Source organism: Ahaetulla prasina, chromosome 13 (genome assembly GCF_028640845.1).
Source record: "Ahaetulla prasina isolate Xishuangbanna chromosome 13, ASM2864084v1, whole genome shotgun sequence".
Lineage (NCBI taxonomy): Eukaryota > Metazoa > Chordata > Lepidosauria > Squamata > Colubridae > Ahaetulla > Ahaetulla prasina.
Window position 1 is genome coordinate 20637697 of NC_080551.1, and position 22129 is coordinate 20659825.

The 22129-nt window shown below is 43.8% G+C and overlaps 1 protein-coding gene across 1 annotated transcript in view; it reads left to right on the plus strand.

The window, feature by feature from the left end:
* The first annotated feature begins 1281 nt into the window (after positions 1–1281).
* Positions 1282–22129, plus strand: part of SORD (sorbitol dehydrogenase) — a 31843-nt gene continuing 10995 nt past the window's right edge. The window contains exons 1-6 of the mRNA XM_058156665.1: positions 1282–1410; positions 7285–7318; positions 9504–9668; positions 10970–11129; positions 16638–16756; positions 18417–18482. Of these exons, the coding sequence (XP_058012648.1) occupies positions 1336–1410; positions 7285–7318; positions 9504–9668; positions 10970–11129; positions 16638–16756; positions 18417–18482 (619 nt within the window). The 5' untranslated portion in view covers positions 1282–1335. The remainder of the gene's footprint in view (positions 1411–7284; positions 7319–9503; positions 9669–10969; positions 11130–16637; positions 16757–18416; positions 18483–22129) is intronic.

Consider the following 22129-nt stretch of genomic DNA (forward strand, 5'->3'; position numbering starts at 1 on the left):
TTAGGACAAACTGGTGATAGAAAGGCTACTGATATTCACCATCTGGGGCCTGCTGCAAAACAGCCTGATTTTCACACTGGATTAAACTGGTTTGATTAAGGATGGTTTGATGAATACATTTGATGGGTCCACTCATGTTCCCTGTCAGCAAGGTTTAACTAATCCAAACCCAATGACTTCAGTATGTTGTATGAACACTTTTTAGAATAGAATAGAATAGAATAGAATAGAATAGAATAGAATAGAATAGAATAGAATAGAATAGATTTTTTTATTGGCCAAGTGTGATTGGAAACACAAGGAATTTATCGTGGTGCATATGCTCTCAGTGTACATAAAAGAAAAGATAAGTTCATCAAGAATTCTCAGGTACAACACTTAATGATAGTCCTAGGGTACAAATAAGCAATCAGGAAACGATCAAATCAATATAAATCGTAAGGATACAAGCAACAAAGTTACAGTCATGCAGTCATAAGTGGGAGGAGATGGACGATGGGAACGATGGGAAGATTAATAGTAGTGCAGATTCAGTAAATAGTTTGACAGTGTTGAGGGAATTATTTGTTTAGCAGAGTGACTGTGACTCCACATGCACTACTTTAGATGTAAGGCACTTCCAACCCCCCCAGGGGGAGGGAGGGGGAGAGCCATGGAAACAATGGATTGATCAATCCTTGCTTGGCCCATCTTCTCCTCCTCCCTTTCATCTTCCTCCTCTTCTTCAGCGTCCGTCTTCTTCCCCCTCCATATCCTCCTCCTCCTCTTCTTCCCCTCCTCCTCTTTGTCTCCCTCCTCCTCCTCCTCCTTTTCTTCAGCATCTTCTTCCCCTCCCCCTCTTCTTCGTCTTATTCTCCTTCTCCTCTTGTCTTCCTCTTCCTCCTCATCTTCTTCTTCCTCTTCTTCCTTCTTGTCTTCTTCCCCCTCCCCCTCTTCTTCATCTTCTCCTTCTCTTCTTCCCTCCCCTCTTCTTCGTCTTATTTTCCTCCTCCTCCTCTTCCTCTTCTTCTTCTTCCTTGTCTTCTTTCCCCTCCCCCTCTTCTTCATCTCTTCCTCCTCTTCTTCATCTTCTTCTCGCCCCCTCCTCTTCTTCCCTCTCCTCCCCCACCCCGGCTTTTATTGAGCCCCCCCCCCACGCCCCCCAGCGTTGGGAGGGAGGACGGTCTTCGCTCTCTCCGGGAGGGCTTAAATCCCTCCCACCCCTTCCCGCTTTGGGACCCTGCCAGAGCAGAGTCCGACCACCCCCTCCGCCTCCTCCTCCTCCTCCTCCTCCCCGCGCTGAACGCAACCTCGGCCGGATAAAGTTCCCGGCCGAGGCGGAGAGCAGACGGGGCGATGGCGGAGCGGGGCGAGGCAGTCGAGGCGGCCAACTTGGCCGTGGTGGTGCGGGCAGCCGGCGAGCTGTGCCTGGTAGGGCCCGGCTGCAGGGACAGGCAAGCGGGCGCCTGCTTGGAGAAGCTGCGGTCCAGGAGAGGAGCTCTCTCTCTCTCTCTCTCTCCCCCCCCCCACTCCCGTTTCCCTTGCAATGACATTGCAAAGGGCTGGCGCGGAGATCGGTCTGGAGTTCGGGGGCTGGGGGTGGGGTGGGGGGGCTTTGGGTCACCCCCCGTTGGCCCCGAGGAGGAGGGGGGGGTCGCTTGGCTGGCTGCCGAGGCACGAGCAGCCCCTCCCCACCCCGACTCAATTCACCACGGAATCTGGGCGCCGGGAAGCTGGGCTCTTCTTGTGGGGGGAGGGGGTCCTTGGCGAAGTCAGCCCTGGCTCAGCCGAGGCTTTTAGCCCAGGAGCATCTCGACTATTTGGGGTTAGGAGACCCTCGTTCCATGCGAGAGAGCCAGCAGAGGAAGGGGAAAGCGGTTGTTATACTGAAATTGACCGACTGTCAATGTCACTTTTTTCTTTCTTTCTCTCTCTCTCTCTCTCCCTTCCCTTTCCCCTTTCTTTCTTTCTTTCTTTCTTTCTTTCTTTCTTTCTTTCTTTCTTTCTTTCTTTCTTTCTTTCTTTCTTCCGTCCTTCCTTCCTTTCTTTCTCTCATTCTCTCTCTCCCTCGCTCCCTTCCCTTTCCCCTTTCTTTCTTTCTTTCTTTCTTTCTTTCTTTCTTTCTTTCTTTCTTTCTTTCTTCCGTCCTTCCTTCCTTTCTTTCTCTCATTCTCTTCCCTCACTCCCTTCCCTTCCCTTTCTTTCTTTCTTTCTTTCTTTCTTTCTTTCTTTCTTTCTTTCTTTCTTTCTTTCTTTCTTTCTCTCCCTCTCTCTCTCTCTTTTCCTCACTTCCTTCCCCTTTCTTTCTTTCTTTCTTTCTTTCTTTCTTTCTTTCTTTCTTTCTTTCTTTCTTTCTTTCTTTCTTTCTTCCGTCCTTCCTTCCTTCCTTTCTCTCATTCTCTCTTTCCCTCACTCCCTTCCCCTTCCCCTTTCTTTCTTTCTTTCTTTCTTTCTTTCTTTCTTTCTTTCTTTCTTTCTTTCTTTCTTTCTTTCTCTCTCTCTCTCTCCCTCCCTTCCTTTTTCCTTCTTCCTTTCCTTTCCTTTCCTTTCCTTTCCTTTCCTTTCCTTTCCTTTCCTTTCCCTTCCTTTCATTTCCTTCCCTTCCCTTCCCTTCCCTTCCCTTCCCTTCCCTTCCCTTCCCTTCTATCTTTCCTCTCCTTTCCTCTCCTCTCCTCTCCTCTCCTCTCCTCTCCTCTCCTCTCCTTTCCTTTCCTTCTATCATATCTTCCCTTCCCTTCCCTTCCCTTCCTTTCCTTTCCTTTCCTTTTCCCTCTTTCCTCTCCTTTCCTTTTCCTTTCCTTTCATTAAAAGGCAGCTTTAAAATAAATCACCAAGAAGAATATTTTTTCCCCTCCGCAGGTTTTCCCTTTCTCTGGTCACCCCTGTGCAAAAGGCTCTTACTAAACCTTTCTCTCCTTCAGCAGATTAGATATTCCGAGGTTGTTTTTTTTTTTACCAGATGAATCAGTGGGTGGGGGGAGAGAAAGGCCCATTATTAATGATTTTATGGCTGTGATCTGGTTCCTACATATTGCTAAACCACGGATGGTTTAAACATGGTTTCTCATCTCAGGTTGCCCTACAAAGCCACGATCCCTCCCCCAAGGTTGCCATTTGACATCATATGAAAAGTAGACAATTGACACTTTGCCTTCATTGAAAGAATGCATCCCGTCTCTGTCTGGTTTACAAAAAGCAAATGTTTGCCAAAAGGTCATAAAAAGATATTGCGTTTGTAAATTTCTGCTTTTAAAACTAGGGAGAATTCAGAGTTGGGATTTTGCGTCCAGAACTTAATGAAAAAGTTGAGTCGTTTGTTGGCAGTTGTGGAACATGACTTTTGATTTGTTGAAAAGGGAGGGGCATATCATCAATACAAGAGTCAGATGTCAAAATTCTTTTTTTAAAAACCCACAGAATTACCATTTTTAAGAGGAAGCAAAAAAATAAATAAAAGGGAAATTTGCCACTGTTATATGGTTTGGTTATTGAGATCTTCTCGTCATGTGATGTTTATCTGAATCCAGAATCAAGACTCAGAAGCTAATCATTAAACAGACTTAAGTATTTTATGGCCACAACCATTTAAGATACATTATCTCATCTTTCACCAGTTAGTACAAAGTTATTATCTTTAAATAATGCCCAAATCAGGGTATTTTCTCAGAGGATTTAAAATATAATTTGTTTCGAACCGGTGCTTGGACGTTTGTGTTTATAGCAACAGTGGGGAATGTGATTTCAGTCTTTGTTGAATTAAGCAAAGATATTATATGGCATTGTTTCTGTTGAGCACTTCTTTTCTTTAGAAAGTGATGCACCATCGAAAATGATGTGAAAAATGGCCGAAATCTTTTCCCATTTCTGTTTGGACTTTTCTTATCCTCTCCCCTCATAGTTGTAAATTATTTAGAGTTTTTCCAAGGATTCAATCCTTGACTGTTTCAAATGTTTCAACTCCTACCCTCAAAACGATGCTATAGAGCACTGTACACCAGAAAAACTAGACACAAGGACATTTCTTCTCGAATGCCATCTCTCTGTTAAACAAATAACTCCAACGCTGTCAAACTATTTACTAAATCTGCACTACTATTAATCTTCTCATCCTTCCCATCACCCATCTCCTCCCACTTATGACTGTATGACTGTAACTTTGTTGCTTGTATCCTTACGATTTATATTGATATTGTTTCCTGATTGCTTATTTGTACCCTATGACTATCATTAAGTGTTGAAATTTATGATTCTTGATAAACGTATCTTTTCTTTTATGTACACTGAGAGCATATGCACCAAGACAAATTCCTTGTCTGTCCAATCACATTTGGCCAATAAAAAAAATCAATTCTATCCTATCCTATCCTATCCTATCCTATCCTATCTTATCCTATCCTATCCTTGTTTTAAAAAGCTGCAAACCCTAAAAAAGGAAAATAAAAAAAAATAAAAAAAGAAAAGAAATTGTGCACCCCTATCCTTGGTAGGGAATAAATATTGGAATTTTAAGTTGTTGGCAAGCAAGGGAAGAGCAGGACTTGAAATAAGACTACAGGTTTTGTCTTATAAAAAGCAGTGAGAAGAAGGACCAGGGGTGACAGGATAGCAGTGTTCCAATATTTGAGGGGTTGCCACAAAGAAGCTATTCTCCAAAGCACCTGAAGTCAGGACAAGAAGCAACGAATGGAAACTAATCAAGGAGAGAAGCAACCTAGAACTAAGGAGAAATTGCCTGACAGTGAGAACAATTAATCAGTGGAATGGCTTCCCTCCAGAAGTTATGGGTCCTCCAACACTGGAGTCTTTTAAGAAGAGATTGGACAACCATTTGTCTGAAATGGTATATAAATCTCCTGCTTAAGCAGGGGGTTGGACTAGAAGACCTCCAAGATCCCTTCCAACTCTGTTACTTTATTATTCCGTCTTTTTTTTTTTTTGTTTACATTTATACCCCGCCCTTCTCCGAAGACTCAGGGCGGCTTACAATGTATAAGGCAATAGTCTCATTCTATTTGTATATTTTTTACAAAGTCAACTTATTGCCCCCCCAACAATCTGGGTCCTCATTTTACCTACCTTATAAAGGGTGGAAGGCTGAGTCAACCTTGGGCCGGGCTCGAACCTGCAGTAATTGCAGGCTTTGTGTTCTAATAACAGGCTTCTCTATTGCCTGAGCTATCCCGGCCCCTTTGCGTTTATTTCCCCTCCCTCTCAATTCAATCGTGTCTTAATTCTCAACGCTTCCTGGACAAGTCCCTGCAGCTTTTCTGGCAAGGCTTTTCAGAAGTAGTTTGCCATTGCCTTTTTCCTAGGGCTCAGAGAAGATGACTGACCCAAGGCCATCCAGCTGGCTTCCTCTAAGGCAGGACTGGAACTCACAATCCCCCTTCACCATGACACCAGTCTCTCTTTCTATTTGTAATTGCTCACCCATTACCTTTGCAATCCAACCTTTCTGACAAAACTAAGCTTCCTAACAAACAGGAAGCAGCAGGTGAAGCTAAGCAGAATCACATCAGATACCTGTATAATTAGCACAGGGTCCCCCCAAGGATGTGTGCTCTCCCCACTTCTCTTCTCTCTGTATACCAATGACTGCATCTCTAACAATCCATCTGTTAAACTACTGAAGTTTATTTGTATTTATTTATTTATATTTTGTCGAGTACATATTAGATAATATATATAAATATAAGCATGAATTGAATTCATAAAATGAATACAATGAAACGGGAACATTAGGACAGGGACGGTCGGCACGCTGGTGCTCTTATGCACCAACGTGCATAAGAGCAGATGACACAGCAGTGATCGGTCTCATTCAAGATAATGATGAATCAGCATACAGACAGGAGGTTGAACAATTAGCCTCGTGGGGCGACGGGAACAATCTGGAACTTAACACACTCAAAATGATGTATAGAGCACTGCGCACCAGAACAACTAGACACAAGAACAGTCTCTTCCCGAATGCCCTCACTCTGATAAACAGTAATTCCCACAACACTTTCAAACTATTTACTAAGTCTGCACTACTATTAATCTTCCCATCGTTCCCATCACCCATCTCCTTCCACTTATGGCTGTATGGCTGTAACTTTGTTGCTTGTATCCTTACAATTTATATGGATATTGTTTCCTGATTGCTTATTTGTACCCTATGACTATCATTAAGTGTTGTACCGTAAGATTCTTGATGAACATATCTTTTCTTTTATGTACACGGAGAGCATATGCACCAAGACAAATTCCTTGTGTGTCCAATCACACTTGGCCTATAAAAAATTCTATTCTATTCTATTTCTGCACACCAGCAATTCTACCAATGCTTTTTAATTTTTTAATATGAAAGAGGAAAAAGTGGGAAAGGAAGCCCTTTCATGTCCAAACAGAACTCCCCTTATGTGTGTCATATCAAATTATTCAATTAAAATCTTAACAGAAGTGTACAAATTAGAACAGAACAGAATAGAATTCTTTATTGGCCAAGTGTGATTGGACACACAAGGAATTTGTCTTTGGTGCATAAGCTCTCAGTGTACATAAAAATACATTCATCAAGAATGATAAGGTACAACACTTAGTGATAGTCATAGGATACTAAATAAGCAATCAAAATGATGGTAGGAAACTAAATAAAACAAGGTAAATTGTAAAGATACAAACAAGAAGGTTATAGTCATAAGTAGAAAGGAGATAGGTAATAGGAAGGATGAGAAGAATAATAGTAATATAATCTTAATAAATAATTTGACAGTATTGTGGAAATTAAGGGATGTGTTGGCTCAGTGGCTCAGTTGTTCTGGTGTGCAGTGCTGTATAATGTCCACTTTGAGGGTAGAAGTTGAAACAATTTATGTCCAGGATGCGAGGGGTCTGTAGATATTTTCACAGCCCTCTTTTTGACTCGTGCAGTATACAGGTCCTCAATGGAAGGCAGGTTGGTAGCCATGGGTTTTTCTGCAATTCTAATGATCCTCTGAAGTCTGTGTCTGTCTTGTTGGGTTGCAGAACAAAACCAGACAGTTGTAGAGGTGCAGATGACAGACTCAGTAATTCCTCTGTAGAATTATAGTTAACTGTAGTGTGTACAGTTTATACTTTTTAACTAGTTCCTCCAGGTGCGATCCTGGAAAGAAGCTTGTTTAATTGTAGAATGAGATGCAAACTCTTCATGACCGTTGATCCTTGAATTGGCAAGGAATTTTCAGGGCAGACTAGCTGATTTAATTTTGGTATGAGATGCATTTAAGGTTTCGTCTAAAGCTGAAGCTTCCCTAAATTTCTTTTCTTTCTTTCTTTCAGGAAAAACGACCAGTTCCTGAACCTGGTCCTAATGGTAAGTTGGGATATTCACTTTTTGGAATATCAGCACTTCATTCTCAGCTGGTATGGACAACGGGCATATTGAAGGAAGGTGATGAATAGCTTTGGATGGTGAAGGTCGTGTTCCAGGGCAAAGTTGCTACTAACCGGTTTCATTTATTTGCCAGATTTTATCTTCACCCTGGTTTACTTATTAGGCATCCTGCAGTATAAATATTGTTCAGTGAAATGTAAAAATATGAAGCATTTGATGGCTTCCCCAAGCTTGGTTGTTGTTGTTTTTGTTGTTTTTTGCAGATGTTTCATTATCCAAACTAGGTAACATTATCTGTGCTAGCAATGAAACAGTCTGCAAGAAAACCACCAAGCTCAGAGAGCACCAAGGACCCCTCATTTCAACCCTGAGTTATAAATAGTCTCCTTTAGTGGTATGAGTGTCTTGGGATTCTATACCATTCAAAGCATATAGAAAAAGAGAAGGCCAAAGAACATGAGACAGACTTAGAAGAAAATGAAGAGACAATATGCCTATGACAGCATCAAATAATGATGGTTGAGGCCACCACAAATGCTAAGAGCAGAACTTGGTTTTCCCCTTGACACCCAAAGTGGTAAAAGAGGAGGAGGAGGAGGAGAAGAAGAAGTAGAAGAAGAAAAAGAAGTAGTAGTAGTAGAAGAAGAAGGAGAAAAAGAAGAAGAAGGAGAAGGAGAAGGAGAAGGAGAAAAAGAAGTAGAAGAAGGAGGAGGAGGAGGAGGAGGAGGAGGAGGAGGAGGAGGAAAAGAAGAAGTAGAAGAAGTAGAAGAAGAATATAGCCTTTCTTTAACAGCAAAATATTGCAACTCCTCCTCCTTTTTCTAGTCCAGTCACTTAGGGAGGGGTTTGTCTGAGCTGTTTTCAGATGTTACCTGGATGTTCTGAACTTTTAAAAAAAACGTTCCAGTCCCTTTTGCCTCCAGTCCCTTTTGCCAGCACCTCCAAATGTCCATATATCTTCAACTCTACATATTTGTTTTGTTTCTTTTATCATTGTGATAAAAATTGGCCCAGTTCTGGGCGCCAAAGAACCGGATGAAAGGTTCAGCTACGAAACCACTTGCCTGGAGGAGTCTAGCAGCTTACATCGGTGTGAACCGACAAAAAATGGCCTGAAGTTATTAGTCCTGGTACAGGTATTGCAAAACCACCTTCTGGTGTGACACTTGTACACGATGGGCTTTCCAATTTCCTTGATTTTGTCTCTATGCCCGCCACGAATCGGTGTCCGGTAAATTGGAGTTGCCTCTGGGTTTGAATCATCAGTTTTAGAAGAAATAGGACACAGGTGGATTTTAAGGCATGCCTTGATAGGTAACGTGAGTCAAAAAATAAAATAAATATCTAGGCCATATATTTGCTTGTGTCTGATAATTCTATCTCTACAATGTTTTGTCGATGTCCTGCAAGACTAAGGTCGAGAACAGTCAACAGTTTCTTAATTCATTCAGATAGATTCAGATAGCTTTGCAAATATGTTATCCTTTTCCTGTTTCCTTGGAACTGGATCTTATGGGTCTTATGGCAACATGACTGGATTGTACAATGTTTTTGCTGAAAATTGGCCCTTCTGGTTTTGGGCAAAACTGCACACAGCAAACTACTGGTTTCTTAATGAGTGACTGCTCTAAAAACAATCATAAAATCGAGTCGATCATGTGATTGACCGATTTTGCAACCTCACGACTTGCAGGCTCCACTGCAGTCATAAATCGAGGACTATGTATTGATATTTGAGCTTTTAGCTCTTCAGTTTTTAATCTCCTTTACATATATAGGGCATGTCAATCATAGCAATGCATGGATCCTGTTAGATCCGATGATGGAAAAGACGGACACAGCTCTATCAGTAACAACCGCTCTTTATAAATAGACCAGTACAACCCAACTGAGTGCTAGTCTGGCAATGTCCTCTTTTATAGACGGCTGCCAGATGGCTTAACCAATGAGCGTCAAGTATTTTCCCACCTTTTTGGAGGACCTGAGTGAAAACTATAGCACACTCCTTATATGGTACATAACAGATCCATATTTACTTAAAGGGATTTAGATGAACCAATGAATCACATTTCTGTTGCTTCTAAAATCTGCACCTCTTTAGAGTGTACGCAATAAGGTTTCTCAAACGTTGATTTCTCTCTCTGATTTCTCTCTTTCGAAACAGAAGTACTTTTGAAAATGCACTCTGTGGGAATCTGTGGATCTGACGTCCACTACTGGCAACATGGACGAATTGGAGATTTTGTGGTGAAATCTCCAATGGTGCTGGGCCACGAAGCTTCAGGAACCGTTGTTAAAGTAGGGTCTTCAGTAACCAAGTTAAAGAAAGGTGAGCTGAAGCTGTTCCCAAGTCACTTCCATCTTTCCTCTTAGTAGCTGATGAGTAAGGATTGAACAGCATGTACAAACAGCTGGAGGTAGGGACTTCCAGCTCCCATCTCAATTGCTACTGATTTGGGACAAATAACAATCAAATTGTTGAATTTAGGACTAAAATTAGCTGGAAAAAATAATGGAATCAAGAAAAACAATGGTTTTATTTTGGGCAGATTTGTTTATTTTCTGCGATGGCTGTACCAGACTATTTCTTGTCCCTTTCTCTACAATCCCTCCCTCTGTCCCTGAATTTCCAAACCACTCCACAAAGTATTGGCCTTTGACTTAAAAAAAAAGTTGGGCAACCACGATTTGTAGACATGTTTATATACTGCTTTTAGATCCAGCCTCTCTTTCATTAATGCAGTAGATCCATCTGTCTTGTATCTGTCTCCTAATGCCCTTTGTGTAAAATGTGACAGATCTTCACAGAGCAGAGATTTTCAAAGATCTGCCTTATTGGGTTGGAACGGAGGGGAACTTAATGCTAGAACGACATGATTTTGTGGGGCCTAGCAAATCCAGAAGTTTCTAAATGGTATCTCGTCCTCTTCTGAGTAGGTAAAGTTTTGTCATTTGATATTTACCTCAGCTTGAATGTCTGTAATATGACTGGACTGCTCTAATGATTTACAAGAAAAGCTCTAGGGCTTTTAGGTTTCATCAGCTTTCAGGTGATAAATATTTAATATTAATTCTTAATATGTCGGAGTCAGTGGTGGGATTCAATTTTTTTTATTACTGGTTCTCTGGGCATGGCTTGGGGGTGTGTGGCGTAGCTTGGGGGGGCATGGCAGGGGAAGGATACTACAAAATCTCCATTTCTACCCCACTCCAGGAGAAGGATATTGCAACACCTCCATTCCCTCCCCACTCCTGGGGGAAGGATATTGCAACATCTCCATTCCCTCTCCATTCCAGGGGAAGGATACTGTAAAATCTCCATTCCCACCCCACTAACCTGCTTTCCATTTCCCTTCTTCTGTGCAGGGCAACAAAAGAAGACCCAGCTGGTCTGGGACTTGATCAGCTGGGACTCAGGAGGCAGCCAATAGATTGGGGGTGGGGCCAGTCAGAGGTGGTAGTTCTCCGAACTACTCAAAATTTCCGCTACCGGTTCGCCAGAACTGGTCAGAACCGGCTGAATACCACCTCTGGTCAGAGTATCTGTTTAGAGTTAAATGGTGTGAATGGGTCTCCTAGATACACAAATCTCTTTAGTGGGTCATTTTTTTTATCCTTGTGGTCTTGCAGGTGATCGGGTAGCTATTGAGCCTGGCGTTCCTCGAGAAACTGACGAATTCTGCAAGATCGGACGTTACAACCTCTCTCCGACCATTTTCTTCTGCGCAACCCCTCCTGACGATGGGAACCTGTGCCGATATTACAAACACGATGCCAACTTTTGCTACAAGTGAGTTGCAACATTTTGGGGGTAACCATGTCATGAAGCTAACCAATCTGAAACAATGATGTAGGGTTTTTCCTGGGCTTAATCGACTTTGAGCAGTGTAAGGTAAGGTAAAGGTTCCCCTCGCACATATGTGCTAGTCATTCCTGACTCTAGGGGGCGGTGCTCATCTCTGTTTCAAAGCTGAAGAGCCAGCGCTGTCCGAAGACGTCTCCATGGTCATGTGGCCAAAGGCGCATTGAACACTGTTCCCTTCCCACCAAAGGTGGTCCCTATTTTTCTACTCGCATTTTTTATGTGCTTTTGAACTGCTAGGTTGGCAGAAGCTGGGACAAATAACGGGCGCTCATCCTGTTACACAACACTAGGGATTCGAACACTGAACTGCCAACCTTTTCGATGGACAAGCTCAGTGTCTTAGCCACTGAGCCACCACGTCCCCCTTGAGCAGTGTGGAGTTCCCTAAATGTGCAACTGGTGGCCTCTGGTGGCTCAGCAGACTAAGTCTGTCTGTTATTCACAGCTGCTTGCAATTACTGCAAGTTCAAGTCCCACCAGGCCCAAGGTTGACTCAGCCTTCCATCCTTTATAAGGTAGGTAAAATGAGGACCCAGATTGTTGGGGGCAATAAAAGTTGACTTTGTATATAATATACAAATGGATGAAGACTATTGCTTAACACATTGTAAGCCGCCCTGAGTCTTCGGAGAAAGGCAGGATATAAATTCAAATATAATAATAATAATAATAATAATAATAATAATAATAATAATAATAATAATAATAATAATAATAATAATAATAATAATAATAAAAACTTCGGTTATGAACAGACAGAATCTCAACCACATAATTGAAATTGAAACCCTAAATCACCGTAAACACAACACACAGCCGTACATAAACTGGGAATCTTTAACATTCAAAACCAAAGAATTAGCCCATGGTCAGAGACTGCATCTGAGATCTTTACAAGCAAAGCAAATGTTTTTCTTTCATCGCAGCCCTTCCTTTCCCTAATGGATAGACATAGCACTATTCCAATTTTCTGCTCCAATCACTGTTTTTTTTTCCTGGATCATTTCAGTGGTCTGGAAAGAAAGGAAGAAAAAATAATTTAATCATAAGACAGTATAGTTTTTATGCATATTTCTAAAGTGTTCAAAACCAGCAGGCTGTAAAATTTAGGGATGAACTAACATGAGAAGTAAAATGCTTATTTAGTTCTGCAGGGGATGGAGAACTTAAAAACAATCACAAATTTACTGAAAATTATTTATTGACATTTATTGTTTTTATGACTGCTACATCCCACAGCAATGTCCCTGGGAAATGCACAACGATTAAAGCGAATGATTAAAAAACAACACTTGTCCATTAAGGAGTGTTTGAGTTCACAGAAATAATTCTGACCACAACCAATCAATCCGTAGAGCTAACTCAAGTCTTCTGCTCTGATGCTTGGGACAATATGTATGGATAAGTTTCAGATGTAACAGAGAGATTAGTCATGAAACTCCTATGAAGAAAAATATTTGCAGCTCAGGCTTGAAATGAGGGGTTCACAGCGCTCTCTGAGCTTGCTTGTTTTATTACCCTAACTAGGTAACATCATCAGACTGATGATGTTACCTAATTGGGTAACAAAACATCTGCAAGAAAACAAGCAAGCTCCGAGAGCCCCAAAGAAATGCCTTCTCAAAAATGCATTTTTATAATTCTGCAAGAGGCAGCAAGAGAATATTATTACATATTCCCTTTCCACCGTCAAACCCTTTTCCTCTGCGGTTCTTAATAATTCTTTGAAAGTTGTAATAATTTTTGAATATTTTTTGAACTTGGAATGATCTTTGAATTCTTTGTATATTTTAATAATTTATTGATCCCCCCCCCTCCAATGTTGTCTAGAGCAGAGGTCTTCCGACTTGGCCATTTTAAAGACTTGTGGACTTCAACTCCCAGAATTCTCCAGCCACCATAGCTCTGGGAGTTGAAGTCCACAAATCTTAAAGCTGAAGACCTCTGCTCTAGAGTTTTATTTTCTGGGCTCCAAAGTCCCGTGGCAAATAAAAGGGACTTTCCCCATCTGTAGTTAAGAGACTGGGAGTTGCCAGCAAGACCAAAACGCTGTTTTCTTTTTATGTTTTCCAAGGAACAGCTTTCAAACACTGGAGTCTGCACTAAAGATTAAGACTCCTCTTAAAATAGCAAAGTCTTGCGCTTACAACCGCAACGCCCCGCAGGCAGTTGGGACGGGCTGATCTGAAAGCTCGATAATGTCAGCAAGATTAACTGCAGCTTTGAAAATAAAGGAAGTAACAGTCTTACCCCACACCATTTGTTTGCAGAACCTCTTGTGGTGGAGAGTTCCGAAGAAGTAATTGCATATGTCAGTTCCAGAAGGATTAAAGGATTGACCTGAAATTCATCCTTTTTCAGAGGAGGATACTAAACCTCTAATTACGGCTAATCAGTTACAGGATGAAGGACCATCACTCAGTGGCCTTTGACATGCTTACCTAGAAAAAATTACATTACATTACATTACATTATTATAATAGAATAACAGAGTTGGAAGGGACCTTGGAGGTCTTCTAGTCCAGCGGTCACCAGCTGCTGGTCTGTGGACCACTGGTGGTCTGCGAGAAAATTTCGGTGGGCCGCAGAAAAATTATTTGCATTTTTTATATTGAACTAAATCAGGGATCCTCAAACTTTGCCTTACACAATGTAAGCCGCCCTGAGTCTTCGGAGAAGGGCGGGATATAAATTCAAAAACAAAACAAAACAACAACTACAGCCCTTGGGCTGGATATGTGCAATGAACGTTTGTGTTGCTGCAGAGAGTCTTCCCCCCTTTGGGGTCTTTTTATGTAGGTCGGAAGGGGGGCAGATATTCTGACTTGGGGTCTGCTTCGGCCTCCTGGTGCGGGGCTTTGGGCAAAGGCTGGAGGGAAGCGCCTCTGGTGGTGAAGAGCCGGAAGGCCTCGTTCCAGTGGGACTGCATCATGGCCTGGAACTGTTTGACCGTCTCAGCCCGCTGAGCCTCCAGGTGCCAGTACCTGGCCTTGCATTCCTGCAGGTCTTCCCTCTGCTTGGAAAGCCTATGCTCCTAGTCCTCAGTGAGGTGTTTCTGCTGAGCCTCCTTCTCAGTCAGATCCAATTTGAACTGAGCTGTTTTGCCAACTCTTTCTCCTGGTGGCTGCTTAGCTCCAACAACTGCTTCCTGTTGGGGCCCTAAGGAGCCCAGGCGGGGAGGCGAGGAGTGGCTGGCAGGGTAGGAGTGAGTAGAGGCCGGCGAGGTGCCCCTTGACATGAGTGACATCAAGTCGATCATACCCACCCAGTCACATGACCACCAGCCACACTCACCCAGCAGATCATATTAGTGGTCTGCGGGATTTAAAATTATGAATTTAGTGGTCCCTGAGGTCCGAAACATTGGGGCTCCGTGGCTTAGACATGCCAAGGTATTTATTCCCCAAATATCCATTGTCACTTGATGGTGGGTCTAGATGAGAATTTCAAGGAATGACAATTAACTAGCTAGGTAACAAGTAACTTTAGCATCTTGGGTTTGTGCTTAATTTTTATTTATTTATTTGATCGTATTTATATACCGCCCTATCTCCCGAAGGACTCAGGGCGGTTTACAGGCACTTAAAAAACACATAAACACATAAATACAATATAAAAACAGTTAAAAAACTTATTCTAAAAGCCCAAAAATTAAAAATATAGAAATAAAACCCAATTTAAAACCCATAAATTTAAAATCTAGCTCAGTCCTGCGCAATTAAATAAGTGTGTTTTAAGCCCGCGGCGGAAGGTCCGAAGGTCCGCAAGCTGACGAAGTCCGGGGGGTAGTTCGTTCCAGAGGGTGGGAGCCCCCACAGAGAAGGCCCTTCCCCTGGGCGTCGCCAGACGACATTGCCTCGCTGATGGCACCCTGAGGAGTCCCTCTCTATGAGAGCGCACAGGTCGGTGAGAGGTATTCGGTAGCAGTAGGCGGTCTCGTAAATAACCCGGCCCTATGCCATGGAGCGCTTTAAAGATGGTCACCAAAACCTTGAAGCGCACCCGGAAGGCCACAGGTAGCCAGTGCAGTCTGTGCAGGATAGGTGTTATGCGGGAGCCACGGGGGGCTCCATCTATCACCCGCGCAGCTGCATTCTGGACTAACTGTAGCCTCCGGATGCCCTTCAAGGGGAGCCCCATGTAGAGAGCATTGCAGTAATCCAGGCGAGACGTCACGAGTGCGTGAGTGACCGTGCATAGGGCATCCCGGTCCAGAAAGGGGCGCAACTGGCGTACCAGGCGAACCTGGTAGAACGCTCTCCTGGAGACGGCCGTCAAATGATCTTCTAGAGACAGCCGTTCATCCAGGAGGACGCCTAAGTTGCGGACCCTCTCCATCGGGGCCAATGACTCGCCACCGATGGTCAGCCGCGGATTTAGCTGACTGTACCGGGATGCCGGCATCCACAGCCACTCTGTCTTGGAGGGATTGAGCTTGAGCCTGTTTCTCCCCATCCAGACCCGTACGGCCTCCAGACACCGGGACAGCACTTCGATAGCTTCATTGGGGTGGTCCGGTGTGGAAAAGTACAGCTGGGTGTCATCTGCATACAGCTGGTACTTCACACCGAAACCACTGATGATCTCACCCAGCGGCTTCATGTAGATGTTAAACAGAAGGGGCGAGAGGATCGACCCCTGCGGCACCCCACAAGTGAGGCGCCTCGGGGCCGACCTCTGCCCCCCTGTCAACACCGACTGCGACCGGTCGGAGAGATAGGAGGAGAACCACCGATAAACGGTGCCTCCCACTCCCAATCCCTCCAACCGGCGCAGCAGGATACCATGGTCGATGGTATCGAAAGCCGCTGAGAGGTCTAATAGGACCAGGGCAGAGGAACAACCCCTATCCCTGGCCCTCCAGAGATCATCCACCAACGCGACCAAAGCCGTCTCCGTGCTGTACCCGGGCCGGAAACCGGACTGGAACGGGTCTAGATAGACAGTTTCATCCAGGTGCAAGGGAAACTGATATGCCACCATACTCTCTACAACCTTCGCGCGGCGGGTTGGAGACCGGACGATAATTACCTAAAACAGCCGGGTCCAGGGAAGGCTTCTTAAGGAGGGGCCTCACCACCGCCTCCTTCAAGGCGGCCGGGAAGACACCCTCCACCAAAGAAGCGGTCGTAATCGCCTGGAGCCAGCCTCGTGTCACCTCCTGAGTGGCCAGCACCAGCCAGGAGGGGCACGGGTCCAGTAAACACGTGGTGGCATTCAACCTACCCAACAACCTGTCCATGTCCTCGGGAGCCACAGGGTCAAACTCATCCCAAACAATGTCACCAAGACCACACTCGAGTGTCTCACCTGAATTTATGTTAAGCCATTGTTCTTAGGTTTTTAATGTTTACGCTTTGGAGATTTGGAGATTTTGGTTTCTACTTTACACACCCTAATGGAAGTTCTTTGGTCTATTTGGTCTTCTTGCAGACTTCCAGACAACGTCACCTTTGAGGAAGGTGCTCTTGTTGAACCTCTTTCAGTTGCCATTCATGCCTGTAGAAGAGCCAAGGTGACACTGGGTAGCAAAGTCTTCATTTGTGGTGCTGGTATGGAAGACTTTGGCATTTCTTTGAATTTTCTAAAACTGTTGTATTATATTAGCCTGAATGGATGCTTCTTCCCAGAGACAAAAATCGCTTCCATCATCTTCGTATCTGAATTGGAGGTCACTTCGGATGTGGCATCCATGTTTCTCTCCCCAAAAGGTTCAAATGTGATTCTGTCATTGCTTTTTTAAAACAAAGCAAAGACCATGTTTACAGTGGCGCTCTTATTGTTTCCCACTGGTGCTCTTTTTATAATGTAGTTTTATCCAGGGGTGAAATGCTACCGGTTCGCACCGGTTTGGGCGAACTGGTAGTAATAAAAGCTACTGGTTTGGGCGAACCGGTAATAAACTGGTATTTCTGACTATCAGCTGCGCCGTGCAATTTACATTCGCTAGAACAGGGGTCTCCAACCTTGGTCCCTTTAAGACTTGTGGACTTCAACTTCCAGACCAAGGTTGGAGACCCCTGCGCTAGAAAGCAGGAAATCCTGCTTTCTAGCAAATCTGAATCTTTTTTTTTTATGTAAAAAGTTTTATTTTCATTTTCCAACAACCTATTCAATATACAGTCTCTTATTCAACATTAATCATTAACTTTCATTTGTTACTTATTTGGACCTGCCCAGCTACCACTTCCTTCCTTAACAAACCTTCCTCTTCCCTTCTCTACTTTCTTCTACTTTCTTCATCCTTCCTCTCCTTCGCTTTTCTACGTCCTCTCCTCTTTCCCTACTCTTCTCTTCCACCCTTTCTAACCCTCTCTCTTTCCCCTTTCTTCTTCCTCTCCTTTCCCCTTTTTCTACCTCTCTCTTTCCTACCTGCTTTCTTCCTTCACTCCCTCCTCTCCTCTCCATTCCTTCTGAAATGGCAGCTGAGCAGCCCGCTTTCATTTCAAATTATTTCTATTTCTTAATTACATATCTTCAATCATTCCTTTACATTGATCCTTCATCTCCCCTCCCCTCCCCTCCCACCCCCCGAGACTTCCCAGAACAAAGTACAGGGTATAAAATAACAATCATAAATTAAAATACAACATAAGTCAAGACCTTAACTCTCCTTCCAAAAACAAAAACAAAAAAACATTCTTCTTCCAGTCCATTATATATCAGTCCATTCCACTCCTAAAATCTTCAAAATCTTCCAATTAAGTTAGTATTTTCAGTTCATCAATAAAATATCTTCATCAATTAAGACCAAATATATATCCAATCTTCATCGATCAAGACCAAAACGATATTCCATCTAGCAAATCTGAATCTTGTGGCACAGCTATTCTCCCCCCTCGCTGTTCTACTTACCTTCAAAAGGCTCCTTTTTCCATGTGCAGCGCGTATCTGGTGCACGCTGCGCACGCTTTCACGCAGCATGTGTTTGGCGTGCATTGTGCATGCGTGCCCGGTGTGCATTTGGTGTGCTCTGCGCATGCATGCACAGCATACCTTTGGCACATGCTCATCCACAGAAACACAGTGTGCATTTGGCGCGCACCAAGCATGCACGGGAAGCGAACCGGTGGCAACCGGCGGAGGATTTCACCGCTGGTTTTATCATTTGAAAAAGAGAGACGTTCTTTAGAAGGGCCTGTTGGCCATCATACTCTGTGCAATAAATAACCATACTTTGTTTTGATGTTCTCCATCTTTCTGTCTTCTTAGGACCCATTGGGCTCGTGACTTTGATTATTGCTAAGGCGATGGGGGCCGCGCAAGTGGTGATTAGTGGTAAGATCAATTTACAACCTGGATGCCTAATTGTGTGTGTGTGTGTTTGCAGTTCAGCTTTCCAAGTTTACATGAGATAAAGGGCTAGTGTTGCCTGGGTAAATACAGCTGAGCTGTTGAATGGGACAAAAGAAGAAATATTATTCAAGACATGAGGCAAACCTAGCAAGCGCCAAGTTTTTTCTTCTTCTAAACCTTAATGGTGTCTTTTGCATCGATCGTGAAGAACGACCGTTGGATAGAAGTCTAGTATGACTCTGTGTGAATCCGCAGACACATCTGTAGAGTCTTAGTGTCATCTTCTGGGATGTGTTTTGGGGCTTACCATTCAAAATCGCCACTCAATCTCTATTTCTTGGTGGACTTCTCAAACAAATATAGTAGTACCTGTGAGAGGGATCTTGGAGTCCTAGTGGATAACCATTTAGATATGAGCCAGCAGTGTGCAGCAGCTGCTAAAAAAGCCAACACAGTTCTGGGCTGCATAAACAGAGGGATAGAATCAAGATCACGTGAAGTGTTAATACCATTTTATAATGCCTTGGTAAGGCCACACTTGGAATATTGCATCCAGATTTGGTCGCCATGATGTAAAAAAGATGTGGAGACTCTAGAAAGAGTGCAGAGAAGAGCAACAAAGAGGATTAGGGGACTGGAGGCTAAAACATATGAAGAACGGTTGCAGGAACTCGGTATGTCTAGTTTAATAAAAAGAAGGACTGGGGAGACATGATAGCAGTGTTCCAATATCTCAGGGGTTGCCACAAAGAAGAGGGAGTCGGGCTGTTCTCCAAAGCACCTGAGGGTAGAACAAGAAGCAATGGGTGGAAACTGATCAAGGAAAGAAGCAACCTAGAACTAAGGAGAAATTTCCTGACAGTTAGAACAATTAATAAGTGGAACAACTTGCCTGCAGAAGTTGTGAATGCTCCAACACTGAAAATTTTTAAGAAAATATTGGATAACCATCTGACTGAGATGGTGTAGGGTTTCCTGCCTGGGCAGGGGGTTGGACTAGAAGGCCTCCAAGGTCTCTTCCAACTCTGTTGTTATATTATGTTATATTATATAAACCAGGCTGATCTTGCTCTAGGTTTAGAGATCAACAGAGATTGGCTAGATCCCACTGTATAGCTGGGCACTTCGAATATTGTTCCTTAGGAGGCACTTCATGGATTCTCCATCATAAACCCACTTCCAGGTAATTGTGGGAAAGCAGCGTTGGTGCTGCTGCACAAGATACAGCAATGTTTCCAACCTTGGCAAGTTTAGGATGGGTGGACTTCAGCGCTCAGAATTCCCCAGCCTGCATGGAGAATTACCAGTACTTTATTTTGCTTTTTGTGAATTCTGCTAGCCTTCCAAAGTGTTCTCCTGCCTTCTCAGCATTTCTTGGCCTTCTGAATGTTTTCATGGCAGAGCTGAGAGTTTCAGTTACCTTGGGAAAGTGTTTTTGGGTCAACTCTTTAAAGACGATCCCTAAAATTCTGTTATAGTACATAACCAACTTATCCTAGCTTATGGACGTCTGCAGAATTAAGGTTTTGGCTGAAGTGGTTCCCCGAAACTTGGGGTCCTGAGTTATCAAACCCAGCACCCGAAACCATAATTTTTAATGCGATAGAACCATGATGGCGAACCTATGGCATGCCCTCTCTGTGGGCACGCAAACCGTTGCCCCAGTTGAGGTCTGCTGCGCATGGGCACCGCCTCCCACTGGCCAGCTTGTCGTTGGGTTTCTGCTGCGCATGCGTGGGGGGCAAGGTGTGTGTGTGGGACCCGTGCGTGCATGCACGGGGGCAGGGCACATGCGAGGGGCGGGGCGCATGCTCAGGGCCTCTGCAAACATTGCATTTTGAGGGTTCGGGCACATGCGCGCTTTGGGCACTTGGTCCAGAAAAGGTTAGCCATCAATGCGATAGAAGGCTAAAGCAATTGAACAAATGAGGATAATAATCACATCGACTGTGTTTAAGATATGGGACTTGCTTTTAATTCAATGTAAATGTAAAGGAAACCAAATTTGACCTTTGTTTTACTTCTGCTTGATTCTGGAGCCTGGCCTTCCCATGTCAATCAACATTTGCTTTCAAAATGTTGCGTAGCCCTGGATAAAAATCTATTTCCCAATGGCTTTGCTTGCTACTCACATTAGTGTTTGTAGGAAAGTGAGTGTAAGTAGCTTGGAATGCAAGAAATACAGTTGCTTTCTGACGTTGGTCAAATATATCCAAGTCTCATCGGAACAACTAATCAGCAGGAAAGAGTTTATTCTTTCAAATCATATGCACATTTTTTGAGAATTTGCAGCGCCTTAAAGACTAACAGAGAAACCGCTGCCAAAATTCACACTGAATTAACTCTGAGATACAAGGGTCCTTCAAAAATCTTCTCCTTAAGTCCTGACATTTTTTATGCAGCTCATGTTCTGTTGCCTTAAGGGCTTCATGAGATGCCCCTTAAGATATAGTGAAGAAGTAGGAGATGATAGGACCCCGTTGAGGGAGTAGTAAAAACCTGGCATCCCCCTTCCCCAAAATGCAGTATGACATAGTCCAATTCTGGGAGTTGAAGTCCACAAGTCTTAAAGTTGCCAAGGTTGGAGACCCCTGACATAGTCCATTACAGGTAATGTAATGGGTCAACTTGCGACCACAATGGGCCCAAATACCCCTTGTTAAGCGAGACATGCGTTAAATGAGTTTTGCCCCATTTTACAACCTTTCTTGCCCCCTGTTATTAAGTGAATCACTGCCGTTGTTGAATTAGTAACACGGTTCTTAAGTGAATCTGGCCTTCCCTGTTGACTTTGCTGGTCAGAAGGTCGCAAAAGAGGATCACGTGACATTTACAGAGTCAGCCGCTTGCCCCCAACAATCTGGGTCCTCATTTTACCCACCTCGGAAGGATGGAAGACTGAGTTAACCTTGGGCCGGTCAGGATTGAATTCCTGGCTGTGGGTAGAGTTAGCCTGCAATGTTGCATTCTAACAACAGGGAGGAAAGGAAGGAAGGAAGGAAGGAAGGAAGGAAGGAAGGAAGGAAGGAAGGAAGGAAGGAAGGAAGGTAGCAATAGCACTTAGACTTATGTACCGCTTCACAGTGTTTTTAAACAACCCTTTCTAAGCGGTTTACAGAGTCAGCCGCTTGCCCCCAACAATCTGGGTCCTCATTTTACCCACCTCGGAAGGATGGAAGACTGAGTTAACCTTGGGCTGGTCAGGATTGAATTCCTGGCTGTGGGTAGAGTTAGCCTGCAATGTTGCATTCTAACAACAGGGAGGAAAGGAAGGAAGGAAGGAAGGAAGGAAGGAAGGAAGGAAGGAAGGAAGGAAGGAAGGAAGGAAGGAAGGAAGGTAGCAATAGCACTTAGACTTATGTACCGCTTCACAGTGTTTTTAAACAACCCTTTCTAAGCGGTTTACAGAGTCAGCCGCTTGCCCCCAACAATCTGGGTCCTCATTTTACCCACCTCGGAAGGATGGAAGACTGAGTTAACCTTGGGCCGGTCAGGATTGAATTCCTGGTAGAGTTAGCCTGCAATGTTGCATTCTAACAACAGGGAGGAAAGGAAGGAAGGAAGGAAGGAAGGAAGGAAGGAAGGAAGGAAGGAAGGAAGGAAGGTAGCAATAGCACTTAGACTTATGT